The sequence below is a fragment of the Mastigoproctus giganteus genome, chromosome 4, assembly GCF_048544385.1.
Source record: "Mastigoproctus giganteus isolate SK-2022 chromosome 4, ASM4854438v1, whole genome shotgun sequence".
Classification (NCBI taxonomy): domain Eukaryota; kingdom Metazoa; phylum Arthropoda; class Arachnida; order Uropygi; family Thelyphonidae; genus Mastigoproctus; species Mastigoproctus giganteus.
In genome coordinates, this window is record NC_143578.1 from 235,423,559 (window position 1) to 235,440,861 (window position 17,303).

General features: G+C 35.8%; 1 protein-coding gene across 5 annotated transcripts in view; it reads right to left on the reverse strand.

Annotated features, from left to right (window-relative positions):
* Positions 1 to 206: 206 nt before the first annotated feature.
* The window catches only part of ArfGAP1 (ADP-ribosylation factor GTPase-activating protein 1), a 169,964-nt gene continuing 152,867 nt past the window's right edge, over positions 207 to 17,303 (reverse strand). For all 5 annotated transcript variants that reach the window (XM_090371222.1, XM_090371223.1, XM_090371219.1 and 2 more), the window contains 2 exons: positions 8,470 to 8,586; positions 207 to 1,934 (listed from right to left, as the gene is read on the reverse strand). In XM_090371222.1, the coding sequence (XP_090227348.1) occupies positions 1,586 to 1,934; positions 8,470 to 8,586 (466 nt within the window). In that variant the 3' untranslated portion in view covers positions 207 to 1,585. The remainder of the gene's footprint in view (positions 1,935 to 8,469; positions 8,587 to 17,303) is intronic.

Here is a 17,303-nt window from a genome sequence, read left to right on the forward strand (position 1 = left end):
AATAGGTACAAGATTTCAAGATCTTAATACAGATATCAAACTGAAATAAAACTGTAATAAATAATAAAATTATACAATTATCTTTTATTATATTATAGTCTGTCACACTATTATTATATTACATACATTAAAATTATATCATAATTAAAAAAAAATGCTTACTGTAAAAATTTGTGAAAAGTGGTATAAATAAAGCTTTTGTGGATTACACCTACATTGGATTACTGATAAATATACATTATATTGCAAATATCAAATGTTACCTCATTTCACCCATCTTATCCTCAATGTTATATTTACCACAACAGCATATTTTGCAATGCAGGGCAATCTGAGTAGTTTAATGGTCAGCACAACAAAAAACATGTGCCTAAAACAAGATCGTACACAAGATAGATCATATTAACCAACTTATTATTTCATGTTCCCAATATTTGTACGAAACAATCTGAATATTCAAAACAGATTTTAAAATATTCCAAGTCTAGAATTTATGAATACTTTCAATTAGATCTATAAGTTTTAATAATAAAAGATGAAATTATAAACATTTAATATAATTTAAAATTGTGGGGTGTGGTGGTAAAACTATCGTACTTCTAGGTCCCCCACCACTGCAGGAAAGTCTGAATAGTTAAGAGGGCCTGATAGCTAGTTTGGTTATGGTTACTAAAGATCACACAGGGGCCACTCTACATTTTGGTGGGGCCCTACAATTTATAGTTTTGCCACAGGTGGTATTAAAGATCACACGGGGGGGCCACTCTACATTTTGGTGGGGACCTACAATTTATAGTTTTACCACAGGTGGAATGTGACTTAAACAGGCACTGAATTGTAACGAAGGGAATTAAGATACTTTTATTGAGCCTCCAATTAAAGCAATTGCTTTGTGATGCAGCTATTATCCATTTGTGGTAAACCAGCCCAGTTTCATTTCAGTAGCTATGCCAGAAGTTTTATAATACATAAACAGGAAAAACAGTACAAAAACTTTTTACACAATAAACATTCACAAAATTGATAGCAAAATTAACACATACACTTATTAAATGGTTCCTCAACTGTTTAAAAAAATTTAAATACAGAAATATATATATATATAATATATGGAATACTAGAAGTGCACAGCACTATTCAAATATTTCAGACAAAAGTTAATTCAAGACTGAAATATAAAGCGGTGACAGATTATTACCTCCCAACTGAGAATTTGCAATAAAAACATAGTAATGTATAAGAATTTTCTGGGAAAGATGGGGAGAGAGAAAAAAAAAGCTGCCTTCTTTCATTAAATCTGCTACAGTACTATTAACAAGCCATGCTGAAACCTACAAATAAGACCAAATAATGCTTATCAAAATAATTAAATTGATATTTAAACAACTGACAGGCATTTATAATCTTCCCAGAAAAAAGCTGAGCACTGTTTACCAATAGACATCACAAAGCATGGTAGGCATGCTAGGAACAATGCATTACTATTTTTTTTTGTCTTTTCTGAAGAGTTACAAAAAAAAAAAAAAAACAGCCACACGTGGGCTTCTATGAGCAATAAACACTGTGATATGTAATTAAATAATATTTAATCCTTTTTAGAACTTATCCTCTGGTAGCCCTTACTAGGAGTACTGATATCAAGTTTCTCCCAAGCATCATCATCCCAACCTGTATCCCAATCTCCTTTCCTACCCTCAGATTCACCTGCACCACTTTCATCTCCAAAGTCTATTAGAAGCTTCTCATTCTCCTGTCCCTTTTTTGTCTTTGACAACAAAGGAGAGTGGCTAACTTGCTTTTTTGACTGTTGGGGTGAACTATGTTTAGCTTTGGTAGACTTTTTTGTTGTTTTAATTGGGGAAGATTTGTCTTCCCATTCTTCTTGCTCCCATTCGTTCCAATCTGTAGAAGACTTGCTTGCTTTGCTTGGAGAACTAAAATATAGACAAAATATCAGAAAAATTAGTATTTCAATCTGAATTTCAATAATTAAGATTTTATTTCAAGCTTTCCTTAAAATATTCACCATTATTAATTTAGATTATTTTAGTTATAGATACCATTAGTCTTTGCCACTGAATTCCAAAGAGAAGATTCTAAATATCAAAGGGAAATTTACTAAAGAGCTAAACTAAGAAAGGTTATAGATTGATAAAACAGGTAGTGAAGAAAAATTATTGTATATGTTCTGTATCTCAAAATAACCAATATAGGTTAGTTCTTTGTATATAGAACTATGTATATGTATAATAAATTAAGTTTATTACTTAAACAGAAAAAGGAAGTGAAAACCCAAAATGAGCTAAATATTTCAGAGTATCACTCGTTTAGTAGATAATGTTCACATTTTGAAAGTTGGGAATGATGGATTAAATGCAAAACAGTCACCCGTAAGACCATGTACTTTTTTTTTCTTGCTAATGGGGAAGAGAGCTCGCTCGTCTAATAAATTAAGTTCAAGCCTAATCTACACCAAATTATATGAAATGCATTCCTACAAAACGAAGAGGATAAGATACTTGTAGGAGAAAAATTTGATGTTTTTTATTGAAGTAGTCTTAAAAGTGATGATGGTCTTTAAGTTCTTTAAGCTAGCAAAAGAGATGGAAATCTGCTGAAGAATACTAAAGGGAGATATTTTTCACAGATACAGGTCAAACTTTTTATTAAATTTGATGCATACCCATAGGGCTTTGTTCCAATCTCAGTTTACTATATGTATTGATTATAGGTTGAAAGTAAAATAAATTTTCAGTCTCAAATATTTTATCATAAATTTTTGGCCATGCTAAATATGATAAAATATATTTATATTTTATCATATTTAGAATAAATATGAACATGGCCAAAAATATAAATATTTATATTTTTGGCCATGCTAAATATGATAAAATAAATCTGCAGCCATCTTCAATCCGCTGCAGGATGGAGGTCTCAACAAGTCATGTTAGGGAATGGACCATAATCTGCACTAGTCTAGTGCAGGTTGGCAGATCGTATTTAGCAGTCAGGAGCTTGAACTCTAGTCTACTCAAGGACTGTGTACTATTACACTCTCACTTCCAACCACTTGGCTACAGAGGCTATATGCTAAATATGATATTAATTATCATTGATAAAACTCGTTATTAGGACAACAGAAACAGGTATGCATGAGCCATTCATAATGTTTGGCTATCTGTCTGCTCAAAGCTCCTGTTGAGTAGCAGAGAGAGATGGCCATGTGAATGAATGGATTACTGTTAATTTCCAGTTATTAATAATTTCAGATTTATCTGTTTAGTCTAGTATAGTATATCTATAGCATTAATGATAAAGTCATTTTAAACTTAGGCTGCTAACAGTCACTAAATTTGTTAGCCAACACCAATAGGCTAAAAATGCCTGAAATGCAACCATATACCTGCATTCTCTTCTTGAAATCAGATCCATAGTTATTAATCAGATCCAACACAAAGGAATTGGTTAATGTGTGTATAATGTATAACTGTAGCAATAAGCATTAGTGCCGCACAGTAATAGCCCATCCTTAACAATCTAAACCATAATAAATAGAATATTTAGTTGTATTAAAAAAAAAAAAAATATATATATATATAAACACCAAGAAATTAGATTTTTTTTAAAGCATCAAGAGCACGCTAAACCATACAAAGCAATGTGGTTATCAAGTAACTTTTGGGTGATTATGCATAAGCTTTTTCTGAGTAGTGCTCTGTTGTCAAGGAGAAACAAATTAGTTCTTGCAGACTAAATGATATTTGACCAAGGCTCCAGGAGAAATAAGTTAATAACAAAGAAATTTAAAATCTTTCATTTTTGTTTCTAAATGTGGGGTATCCCCCCTGTAAGAGGTAAAAATTTTATTTATGGTAGGGTAGAAATGAGTCTGCAATTGACAAACATTTACAACAAAGTTGTTGAACAAATTAATGGTTATTGCATTTTTCTAAGTGTTTAAATTGAGGGACAGCTTGCTGTCAATCAAGATTTTAGGAGCAATCCAATCCTGCAAAGACCAACCTCCTCAAAGTTATCAAGATATTTAATTTCTTAAACAAATCAGGTGAAATTAGGTTTAGATAAGGACAAAAAATAAAAAATAAAAATTTAAAAAAAAAAATCCATGATATTAATTATGTTTTTATTTGTTTCTGTTGTCCTAATAACAAGTTTTATCAATTATAAAACAAGTTTTATAATTGATAAAACTTGTTATTAGGACAACAGAAACAGGTATGCATGAGCCATTCATAATGTTTGGCTATCTGTCTGCTCAAAGCTCCTGTTGAGTAGCAGAGAGATGGCCATGTGAATGAATGAAACCCAGAGCCAGGCATGCAGGGAACCCTGCACAATTTCAGCAATTTTGTGCTCTTTGTCTACACAGCTCAAATTCTCAACACCTTTCAACAAAAGTGTTTTCTTTGATTTCTTCAGTGAAAATTTCAGAAATCCCTATTAATTACCACAAACTGAGAAACTTCAGGATCGAGGTAAAGTATTTTTTGATAATTATATACACGGATTTAAAAACATGAATTTTAAATCAGCGGCATCTCTTGTATACTGCTGATTTTAAATTCAAGTGAGCACTAAATGCTTTATGGCAATGCATAAAGTTATGTTCTCTGGCTTTGTGTCATGGAGGATTCTTGGTCTAATTTCTAAAGCACATAGGTTTTTACTGACATTTCATTTGCTGTCAGTGAAATGTCAACCAGTGCTGTACCTAGGTACAGATGGCCCCTGGAATGTAGGGAGACTGAACTCTGATGATATTTAAATTTTTTTAAATATAAAAAATGGTTCTTTCTTAATATAATAAGAAACAATTCAGTACTGGCTTATTTATATTACAGTAAATTTATTTTATAATCAGATTTTAAAATAAATAATTTTTGCCCATTTTTATTATTTAAACCTAGTTTTAATGCAACAAAAACCCACAATAATGCAAATTCACGTTTAAAACTGTTCGCTTTCCTCTGAATGTGAATTTCCTCTGAATCATATAGTCTAGAATGAGATGGAAGATACATGTGTGTGCTAATGCAGTACGTTACAAGTTGCAACCTGCACTAGAGCACAGTACTGTCTATTGCTGAGTGGAATATATTTCAGTGCCTTGACAACCAGACCAAACCATTTGCAGAAGGGTAAGGTAAACAGGCGCCTGACTTAGGAGTACATGATATGTACTAGTATGGTTGATTGTAGTAAGATTTAAGGAGCATCAGTGACTAAGGCCATATTGCTCCTTGTATACTGTCTGTAAATTGAGTGCGTTCTGTGGTCAATTTTTTGTTTTGCTCGGAAAAAACCCCCGAGTTTCCAGGAGGTAAAAACCATGCCACCTTTTGCCTTAGACTGACTAACTCAGCTACATTATGAAAAAAGACCCATAAAAATTCCTCACGTCATTACCGGGACTCAAACTTAGGTCTTTTCCACCTGGTATGGGATGGACAACAATTCTACCAAGTGTGCTACCCATGAGGGCACTGTGTACTAGTAGGTACCTTGAAGATGAAGCAAGACGTTCTAGTTTAATTGTACCTAAAAGTCAACCTATAAGAAGAGCTGTTCTATCTACAGGTTTATCAGAAATAACAATTAAACTGAACAGAAAAGAATGTGCATTGCTGTTGCACTCGGAAGATAAATTAAAATCTCCATTTATGAAGAAGAAAAGAAAAAAAAAAAAAAAAAAACCGGCAAGTAGGAAGAGTTCATGAGATAGATGATTTTGATATATGCACTATTCAAGAATTTTAGTGTTGACAGATATGTATCCACTTTAAATAAATTGTTGCCAGTTATAATGCAGAAATTGGATTTTCCATTCAGGGAAAATCCAATGCACTGTATCATAGCATTTAACAAGACAAGTTTCTGAACACTTTGTTGCAGAAGCAAGGTATTATAAGAGTGGTTAATGAGACAATGTATCATTGCAGTCTAGTATGCGTAAATGTGAATTATTAGAAATTATCAGTCATTTAAATATTCCAAAAACATAACAGTGGATAGAGTACTGCACGAGTACATTGCCTTAAGATTACCGCCATATCGTTGCAATTTAAACCCTTTTGAATTAATATGGGCTCAAATGAAAAATTATTTGAAATAAAAATATTGAAGGAGATCTGAATATGATGCATCTGATGGAATACATGAAACAAGGAATAACTAGCATAACTAAAGAAAGATGGAAAAGTTGCTGTGATCATGTTTTCAAGATAGAGCAGCAGAAGTATTGGAAAACTGATATATATACAGTATGTAAATAATTTGATGTAATAATATATTGTAAAAGCTAAACAAATTATAATGACAGAATAAATGATATGTAGGTCAAGCGGTATATATAATTATTAATTTAATATCAATTTTATTTTTAAAGTTAATCGTTGCTTTCTATTAAGTAATCAATTTTTTAATTAATGTCATTATTTTAAATATCGAAAATTTGTATAAAATTGCATGCTTTACATAAAAAAATATTTGTACATTCTTCTCCTAAACCACTGGTTGTTTAGGGGGTAAAACTAAGGTGAGTAAACAGATAATAATAATAAATAATATTCCTTATGCATTATGGAACTCGAAGCAAAAGGCCTTTTCCTAGGTGACCTATGCAAATACAGGTAAATAATTACATAATGATATTTATTCCACCTTGAGAATGCCATGTGGTGGGGTAGCCAATGGGAGAAGAGGGTTGCTGGTTATGTAGTACAAGTGGGCAAGGCAATTACATCACTACAAATGCACAGGTAAATAATTACATAGGTCATTTCCTGATCAGATATCGATCGGTGTGTTTTGACAAGTGTCTTTTACATAGAAAAGATTTGCTTATTCCATCATACCTCTACATTTTATGTAGAAAAGCGTGCATGGGGATTGGCGAGCAAAGTAAACGAAGTCCCCTAGTTATTATTATTAAAGGGGCTTGCATGGATCCTCCCAGCACAACCCGGGTTTGAAGTTGTTGTTGGTTTTTAGGAGCATTAGCAACTAAGGCCATATTGCTCCGGGGATATGCAGTAGTCATTCCCTGACCTTTCCGCATCCTCCGTATTTGGTGGTCACGGGCTCAAACCCCGATCTAATCAAGAAGTGTGCGCTACGCACTGCCACTCCTGCCCACCTGGCTACGGAGGCACCTGTGGTTTGAAGTATGTTTGGTGTGTTTACTATACAGGGTGTTTCAGTTAAACGTTTCAGAACTTCTAAGAGGGGTAGGGTACATCCTGACAACTCGAAATCATATAGCAATGTGGGGTCGGAAATGCTTTTCTGAAGCGGTGTTGTACACAGAAGCACCATAAAGAAAAGAGACAGTAAGTGAGAAATCGTTTTTAATAATACATGAAAAGAAGCAAAAGGTACATGGATTAAAGTAAGTGTTCGAAGTTTCTTCCACGGGCTACAATGCACGCCTCACATCTCCGACGCATGGACATCCGAACATTCTGGAATACTCCAGGCAGCGTGTCCAGACACAGCAACCGGAGGATTATGCACCTCGTATTGCTTTCGCACAGTGGTACCTTGGAAAATGTGCTACAAATCCCCTTTTTCCTGCTGAAGTGTTGTTTTCCGATGAGGCATCCTTCACAAGGGAAGGAATTTTCAACACGCATAACGACCATATCTGGGCGGTCGAGAACCTGCATGCAATACGACGTCGTGCAGCACAGATTCGACTTTCGTCAATGTATGGGCCGGTATTATGGGAGATCACCTCATCGGACCTTACCTGTTACCGTGTCGTCTAACCGGACCTATCTACTTGATCTTTCTGCAGCAAGTACTGCCACAACTTTTGAGAGATGAACAGATTTCTGCATCGACGCAACACACAATGTGGTTCCAACACGATGGAGCCCCTGCCCATTATAGCGGAGATGTTCATAACTACCTGGATGTCACATTTGGTCAACAGTGGATCGGACGTGGTGGTCCCGTGCGTTGGCCTGCTCGGTCACCCGACCTATCATGTCTTGATTTTTATTTCTGGGGTCATATGAAATTGCTAGTTTATGACACCCCTGTTGACAATGCTGAGGAGCTGGTTGCAAGAATCGCAGTAGCTGCCGAAGAAATTCGAAATTCGCCTGGAGTATTCCAGAATGTTCGGATGTCCATGCGTCGGAGATGTGAGGCGTGCATTGTAGCCCGTGGAAGAAACTTCGAACACTTACTTTAATCCATGTACCCTTTGCTTCTTTTCATGTATTATTAAAACGATTTCTCACTTACGGTCTCTTTTCTTTATGGTGCTTCTGTGTACAACACCGCTTCAGGAAAGCATTTCCGACGCCACATTGCTATATGATTTCGAGTTGTCAGGATGTACCCTACCCCTCTTAGAAGTTCTGAAACGTTTAACTGAAACACCCTGTATATCCTTCCAAGGGGATTATAACATTCTAATTATAATAAATTTGAAATGATTACCTGCTTTGACTACTACCATGACTGCCTTGCCAGTCCCATCGTTCTTCCCCTTCTCGATCAGGAGACTGAGTATGCTCATGTAATAAAGGAGTATTGCTCTTGTCTGGATCTTTACATCTAAAATAAAATAATACGAAGATTATATTCTTTACATCAGTAATAAATAATCTGATTATAGTAAAAATCATTCTTTAAATTTAAAAAAAAAAATTTTTAAATTAACTTAAAATTGCCTTGCAGAGTTAACTTCAACTGCCTCTTCATTACTGGCACACTTCTTTGGCAATGTTGATCTGTATATCTACATAATCTTAGCCTTATACTTTACACAAAGATAGTTCAACTTGCAGTTTCAATACCTGCACTAAAATAATTTTAAAGTTGTATCCTACTCCTTTCATCTGAGACTGGTAAACTCTAGTCTCAGTCAAAGAGGCCTTGCAAACTCTCCAGACAAGTAACAACTCATAAACCCACCATATGGTCACAAAGGATGTGCTATATCATTGGCGCCTCCGTAGCCAGGTGGGAAGGAGCAGAATTGCGTAGCACATGCTTCTTGATTAGACCGGGGTTCGAGCCCGTCACCACCAAATACAGAGGATGCGGAAAGGTCAGAGAATGACCACCGCATATCCCAGAGCAATATGGCTTTAGCTGCTAATGCTCCTAAAAACCAAACAAACAGCTATGTCATACGAGGAGCAGACTGGCTTAGGGGGTGATCACCACTAGGGCCAACAGCAAATTTGGGTCAATGACTAATAGACACAACAAGTGATGAGGGCCAAAACTGTTAGGAGCTGCAGGGCCAAAAGCTATCATTCTGCCCCTGTATCATACTACCTGAAACAAAGGCAACCAAATCCACAAAAGTTTAGTATGGTCTTTGGGATTACATGCTCTTAACGACAATTTTTACATTTTAATTCATTTTCATTTTTATGCTAGCACACGCTTTTTAATTAGACCAGGGTTCGAGCCCGTCACCACAAAATACGGAGGATGCGGAAAGCTCAGAGAATGACCACCGCATATCCCAGAGCAATATGGCCTTAGCTGCTAATGCTCCTAAAAACCAAACAACAAACAGCTATGTCATACTAGGAGCATGACACGTTTCTTCATGGTGCTTTGAAAATTTTTAAAATTGAAAACTTTGCACAACTTTAAATGTTTTTAAATATTAAAGACATTTGAACAATTTATTCTGGGCTGTACAAATGCCCAGAATTAAGAGTGAAACTGACAAAAATCAAACCATAATTAAAAAAAAAAAAATCTTTAAAAAGCCATAATTTTTTTAAAAATAAAAGTTATTACCTACAATAATATCTTCTATTTATTATTATTATTATTAGCCATATGGTGCAAGGAACCCTAAGGCTTAATGCTGCACCAGCCAAAAAAAAATTTCCCGAGTTACCCTGAGAGAGAGAGAGAGAGAGAGAGAGAGAGAGAGAGAGAAGGGAATCGCCAAGAAAGATAAGAATGATATCCAACTCAGGACCCTGGGTGTGCCAAGCCATTTTATTTCATCAACTTACCAGATCTGACTTCCAGAGAATTTTGGCTCTAATAAGCACAAAGTGGATAAATGATGGATAACAGCTATGATTTCCACATATTTTAAAGCTATTTTGCTGACATCTATTATAAACTGTATCTGCAATTATTTGGATACACAAATTCAGGCTTTAGGTTGACAGCATTTATGGAAGATTGTGGTAATTTGTATATAAACAGACTTTATTTGAAATGTGAAACAACATTGAGAATGTTTACATAATGCAGATTTTACAATCTGGAAATATTAGGAAAGCAATCTACACTGCTATCAACAAATCGCTTTTGTCTTTAAGAATCCATGCAAAAAAAAAAAAAAAAAAGCTGACACTTCTTTCTTTATAAAATGCTTTCAGAGCTATCTTATTAGCATTAGTAGAGGCATAGGACGCAAGAAAGCAAGCTTATGCAGCATCAGCCAAAAAAAAAAAAAAAAAAACCCCTTCCACCCCTTCCACTTCACCCCTCTGTTTGTTCGAAATACCTATCCAGCGAGCCTTAAATTTATTTAGGCTATCAACTTCCACAACAAGGGATGGAAGTCTGTTCCACCAACCAACTACCCACTGGCTAAAGGCAAATTTCTGCACATCTATCCTACATCTGTCTTTCCTCAATTTGAATTTATGCCCACTCAGGTGATTAGTCTGAGCAAGAGGCAGTATCCCATCAGCATTGAGCATGCTCAAACCATTCAAGGCTTTGTACACCTCTATCAGATCACCTCACCGGTGCCTAGTCTCCAGACACTGTAATTTGCAAAACTTAAGCCTTTTTTCGTAAGAGCAACCCTTCGTTCCGTTCACTAACCTTGTTGCCCTTCTCTGTACTCGTTCCAGCAGCTCTACATCCTTCTTGAAATGAGGCCTCCAGACCTGTATACAGTACTCAAGGTGCAGCCTGACCATTGTCTTATATAAAGGTATAATCACCTCCTTTTATCCACTAGCAAAATTCCTGTATATCACTGATAAGATACCATGAGCTACTCTTGCAGCCCGTCTGCACTGCTCAGAGAACTTCATATCTGCCTGCACAATTATCCCCAGGTCCTTTTCATTCTCTACAACTGTCAGTGTAGTACCACAGAGTTGATACGTTGCTCTGGGGTTGCTGTTTCCCATATGTAGTACTTTACATTTGTCAAAGTTAAACTTCATTTGCCACCTCTCAGCCCATCTGCTCAACCTTTCCAGATCCAGTTGCAGCAACATAGCATCAGTAGTGTCCTTAACAACCCTGCCAACCTTTGTATCGTCTGCAAACTTGAACATTAAGCTTGATATACCATCATCAATATTATTTATAAATACAGAAAACAACAATGGACCCAACCCTGAACCCTGAGGGACTTCACTAATAACATTAGTCCACGATGAGCAGCCATTAATTACCACTCTCTTCTGCCACTCAACCACCCCTTTATCCATAGCAACAATCTGCCACCAATGCCACACTGCTCCAATTTGTGCAGAAGTCTTCCATGTGCAACAGTATCAAAAGCCTTTCTAAGATCCAAATATATAATATCAAAGTTATTCCCTGCATCCAATTCTTTTGTGACTACATCATAGTATCCAATCAAATTGATCAGGCAAGACCTTCCCTTAACAAAACCATGCTGTATCTGAGCTATAACTGAATTCTTGTCAAGATGATCCTGCAGTGCTTCTTTAACCAGTGCTTCCATTAATTTTCCTGGAACAGACGTTAAACTCACAGGTCTATAATTACTTGTGTCAGCCTTTGATCCTCCTTTGAGAATTGGGGTTACATTTGCACATCTCCAGTCTGTGGGTACCTGACCTGAGTCCAAGGAAGCTCTCATAATTATGGCTAACGGATTGCTTATTTCATTTGCTGCCTCCTTTAATATAACTGGATAGATCCCATCCACCCCAGGTGCCTTTCTTGTATTTATCTTCAACAATTTCTCCTCCACTTTACTCTCAATTATTACAAGATCATCTAGCTCACTGCCAGTATTTACTTCATCTATGGCATTCCTCTTCCTGAATAACTCCTCATGTGTGAATTTATATGCAAAATATTGATTTTAGTTTGTTAGCTACCTGAGCAGGATAATGAACAGTTGAACCATCGATATCAAGTGGACCAATCTGATTCATCCCCTTCCTTCTAGAGTTTACATAAGTAAAGAACTCCTTGCTGTTTTTCTTTGCATCCCTTGCCAAAGATTTCTCGTAATCTGCCTTCGCCTACCTAACCTCCATGATATACCATTGTAACTTGGTTACAGATCAACTTATATCTATCATAGGCTTCTGTGTCACATGTTAATTTATATGTATCCCATGCATTTTTCTTCTCTGCCATATGTCTCATTAGTTCATCTGACATACATTTAGGCCTGAACCTTGAACAATATTTCTTAGTTGGTATGTAAAGCCTAATAGCTTCCAAGATGAGTTCTTTGAATGCTTCCCATTTTGAGTTTGCTGTTGGTAACATCATCAGTTGGTCCCATTGTATAGAATTTAAATACTGTCTCAAACCATTGTAGTCGCCTTTACGAAAGCAATACCCTTCCCTTTACCCCTGATGGTAGTTACCTCCTTGAGTAAATCCCACTTCAGCTCACTGTGATCACTGCCACATAGTGGTTCCTGTATCTGCAGATTCTTAATGCATGAAGAATCACTACTGATAATCAAATCAAGAGTATTGCTCCCTCTAGTTGCCTCCCGAACATGCTGATTTAGAAAACAATCATCCAATAAATCCACAAAAGCCTTGCTAGTGTGTGAGTGACCAACCCACAAATTCCAGTCAATATCTGGGAAATTAGAATCCCACATTATAAGACTCTTATTTACTGGCCCACTATTTCCCTGTACAGTTTCTTATTATACTTATCAGAGTCATTAGGCCTATAGCACACTCCTACTCTCAATTTTGATCTCCCAATGCTTATGTCACACCAAACTGACTCGATACTGCAGTGTCCAACGATGTTGACTGGCTTCACTTCCTTGGATTTTATGTGTTTCTTAACTAATAGCATAACCCCTCCTCCCTTCCTATCCTGTCTATCCTTTCTGTAGACGTTGTACTTCCCAAATTCCAGTTCTGCATTACTTATATCTGTGTGACACCACGTCTCTGATATCCCAACAATATCCGCCTTTGATGCTTTGAGAGATACCTCAAATTCATCAAATTTATTTACCAAACTCCTAGCATTGGTGTACACGCAAGTATACAAGCACCTGTTCTTTTTGTTAGCTACCCTAACACAACCCATGTGTTTACTTGTACCCCGATGACTCCCAGCAGGCTCTGAAATATCCTGCATCTTATTTTCCAGGCTTTGTTTGTTTGTTTGTTTTGATTTTTATTGGCGCATTAGTTACTAAGGCTATAATGCGCCAAGACCACCTGCAGCTTATTTTCCAGGCTACTGTTCATTCCAATAGAAACAGTGCAAGATTCACTTTCACCTCTGCCAGTGGCTACTGTTAATCTATTAGCCCTTGTATCCCCCCAATCCAGCAGTTTTCCGACCCACCTAACACTGCCTCGATAGCATCAGCAAACATTCTTGCACCCTTTCTATTTAAGTGAATCCCATCCCTGTAGAAGCAGTCTCGCCTGTTAACAAGCACAGACCAGGCTGAAAAAAATTCTACTCCTTGAGCCTTGCACAATCTTTCCAGGGCCGAATTGATCGACAGGGCTCTCATCATATACTGCCTCCTATCGTGTCTGGGCAGAATTGCAGATACTTTCAAATTCAACCCTAATTCATGGCTTTTTTTCAACAGTGACCTGTACTTTTTAAGTAATTCCGCCGGTGTGCTACTCTTAATATCATTAGTGCCAACGTGTACAACTATATCACCTTTTGTGCCCTTAAAAGATTATATCCGCTCTACAATGTCATCAACCTTTGTCCCTGGCAGACATACCCTGGTCCTGTTCCACCTATCCTTTTTACAAAGCATGTTTCCCTGACAATAGAGTCACCAACAACTACTAGTTCCTTTGGGACCAGCGCATTCTGCCTTGGGGGTTGCCGCTGTGTTGCGCGATGCCCAAGTACAAGCTCTGGCATTGGTGTGGGTAGCTGAGAGCTTGATGGGTCCTCACTTTTAATCTTTCAAGGGCATCCACCCTATCCTTCGAGCTCTCATATAGGCCCATAACAACGCTGAGTTGTCGCCTGATTTCCTTACACTCCTTGCATCGCGCACATACAAGACATCCCCCCATGGCAGTATCATGTCCCGTACCTGACTGCTCCACAAACATCAAGCATATAGTGCATTTTGAAAGGCTGTGATTCAGAGGGCAACTGCCCCACTCAGTTCTCCCCTGAGCCACAGCACTTCCATTAGCTTGAGCCTTTTGCTTTGCTGCTCTGGTCTGAGTCATGATTTCGATTTAATTTCAATAAAATTTCAAATTCAGTACAAAATTAAAACCCTAAACTTGTATAACACAGTTATAACACTATATTTATCCTTTAATCCACAGTTATAACGCTATATTTATCCTTTAAATCTGTTTTTGTAGACTAGTTGTCTCCAAAGTGAGGTGCACAGATGATCCATGGGGTGATTTGGTAAGCAGAACAAGCGATACAATCCTTCCATTTGGATAAACATACCTACATGAGGTGACCTTCTCTGCAATGACTTAATTAAAACCACTTTTAAAAATAAACTTAACTTGGAACCAGATCTTCGGTTAGCTGTGTCCCAAAATATGAAACCAAGATACACAGCAATAATAAAAAATATTCAAGCACATTGTTCCCACTAAAAAATGCTGTTGATTTGATTTATACCACTTTTGTACTTTAATTTCAATTTCGTTTTGTTCTGTATTTTTGCATTGAATTAGATTGCGATTTTATGTGATTCTAGATACAATGCATACCATGTAAATTATTTATAAATAAAACAAATAGTATTACATTACACTTGTTACATTAATGATTTCATATCATTTTGTACTTGAACTTCAATTTAATTTTGTTGTGTATTTTTTTAATTGTGATCTTTTAAAATTATATCTGATTTTATAAATAAAAAATCAAAAAATATTAAACTTATATATTTAATTTTTTTTATTCTGGGGTGCGTGTTAGTCCTTTTAAGTAAAAAAGGGTGCAAGACCAAAAAAGTTTGGAGACCACTGTTGTAGACATCTGGATTTAAACTGTACAGATAATATAACAGTCTTAATTCTCACAGCAGAGCAAACTTGCTTTTGAAAGTTTGCTCTGCTGTTACACTACTTTCAAACAGATGGCCTCTTCAAATGGTTAATCAACTATTTGTTTAAAAGATGAGAGCTAAGTCAGGACTAATTGGTAGTCTCTGGTGACAACATACATACAAAATAGTTGCAAAGAAGTTGTTTGATATGTGTTATTTTGCATTGGTATCACGGAGTTGTGGGACCCCAACAGTGCCACATGACTAAACACTATGTACTATATTCGTAGGCCATTGCATTATCCATACAATTTAAATAATACTGCCCACAAAAACAGATGAAAGGGGAAAATAGTCATCATAAGTGTTTACAGGAGTAAATAATTGTTTAGTGTTTAATATTAACTGAAATGTGCTTCTCCAAAACCCTTTAACCATTATGTATACTTCTCTAAAATCCAGAAAATTTTTAAATTTGGCACACAATCTAAAGCTTGAACTACTTTTTACTACGAGAGAGAAAGAGAGAGGTTTGGTTTTTAATGAAGCAACAACTGGAACCATAATACATTAAGGAGGATAACACAAATGGCGATTCATAGCTTTGTTGGTTTGCTTGTTCGTTTGTTTCATACCAAGATATATACTACATTTTTCAATGCTCCCTTTGTCTTCTGCTTCAACCTCATATTTGAACTTGTATTAAACAATTTTCTTTTATATTCTTTGTATGTTTTATAGGGAACATTCTTTATCCCACAATGCATATTGTTTGATTAAATAAACAATGTGAATACTACATCCCTAATCCACTATAATAGCATTAACATGAATAAAGGCTAACCAATGCAAGAAGGCCAGGTTTCAAAATTTGGCTGGAAAAATCTGTGCTGGAATACTTAAAAAAAAAACTTGATCCCATGCTGCCTTATGTAATCAAAATGTTTAATATTATAATCAAGAGCATCTTAACTGGTGATATATATATTTATCCTAAGCTATATAAGTAATTAAAGTATATCAAATAATGCTGCTTATCTAGGGAATTGTGTTTTGCATAAAAATAGTAATCTTTTGCCATAATAATTTTATTGATTTTAATAAAAAAAATGTTACTTTGAAAATGTTTTTTAATTTAAATAGAGTTGGTGTTTTTAACACCCCAGTCCTCAAATTTTTGTGCAGAAAAAAAAAAAAAAAAAAATGCAGCATTCAATGAAGAGATGTCTTTCAATAATAATTTTTCACAGCTGCCACAAAAGGCAAGCACCAGGAAAATAACTTCAAGGAGAGCAACCTTTGGATCAGCAGTGGCTAATTTCAAGCATCCCTATTGGTTCTGAAATGGTTGTCATTGATTTGTTTTCATTGAATGCTGCATTTTTTTTTTTTTTTTTTTTTTTTTTTTTCCCCAATTATAGCAAATATAGTAAACTATGGCTTCAATTGACTTTGAAAACACATATGGGTATAACTGTCCCAGTCTAATGGTATTTACTATCCGTTAAAATAATTTAACAATAAATCAGGGAGCCAGGATTCCCCACCCTCCATCACCTTCTACATCCTGCCAAGCAGATCAGATATCAAGGGAGTTATCTGAACTGAACCTCCAACAGGCATACTCAAGAGCTACTCAGACTAAATAAGTATTAGTCAGTTTTCACTGCCGCTATATGAAACAGCAAAATTTCAAGCTCTTCTACTCTGTGTGTAATATAATAATAAGTGCAGTAAAACACAGTATTACAACATTCAATGTTTATTTTTGTTTATTTATTTATTTTTAATTTTATTTCACAATAAGCACAGCCCATATTCTGGCAACTTCAGAAACTTTACGTATTTCCTTTTGGAGTTTAAAGAAAAATCAGATTTAATGAACGTTCTTACCCCCATACAGTCCATTAGTTTTACTATATAACTTCTTTTTTTTTTTATAATAAGGTATTTTATTTTCACTGCACACAAAAAAGACATGAGCGGGGAAAAAAATTCAATAGAATGACTGCTCGCTGGGTGTCAAACACCCTAGCAGTCTTTCATGATAAAAAAATTATTTTATATACACAGAAGTGATCTACC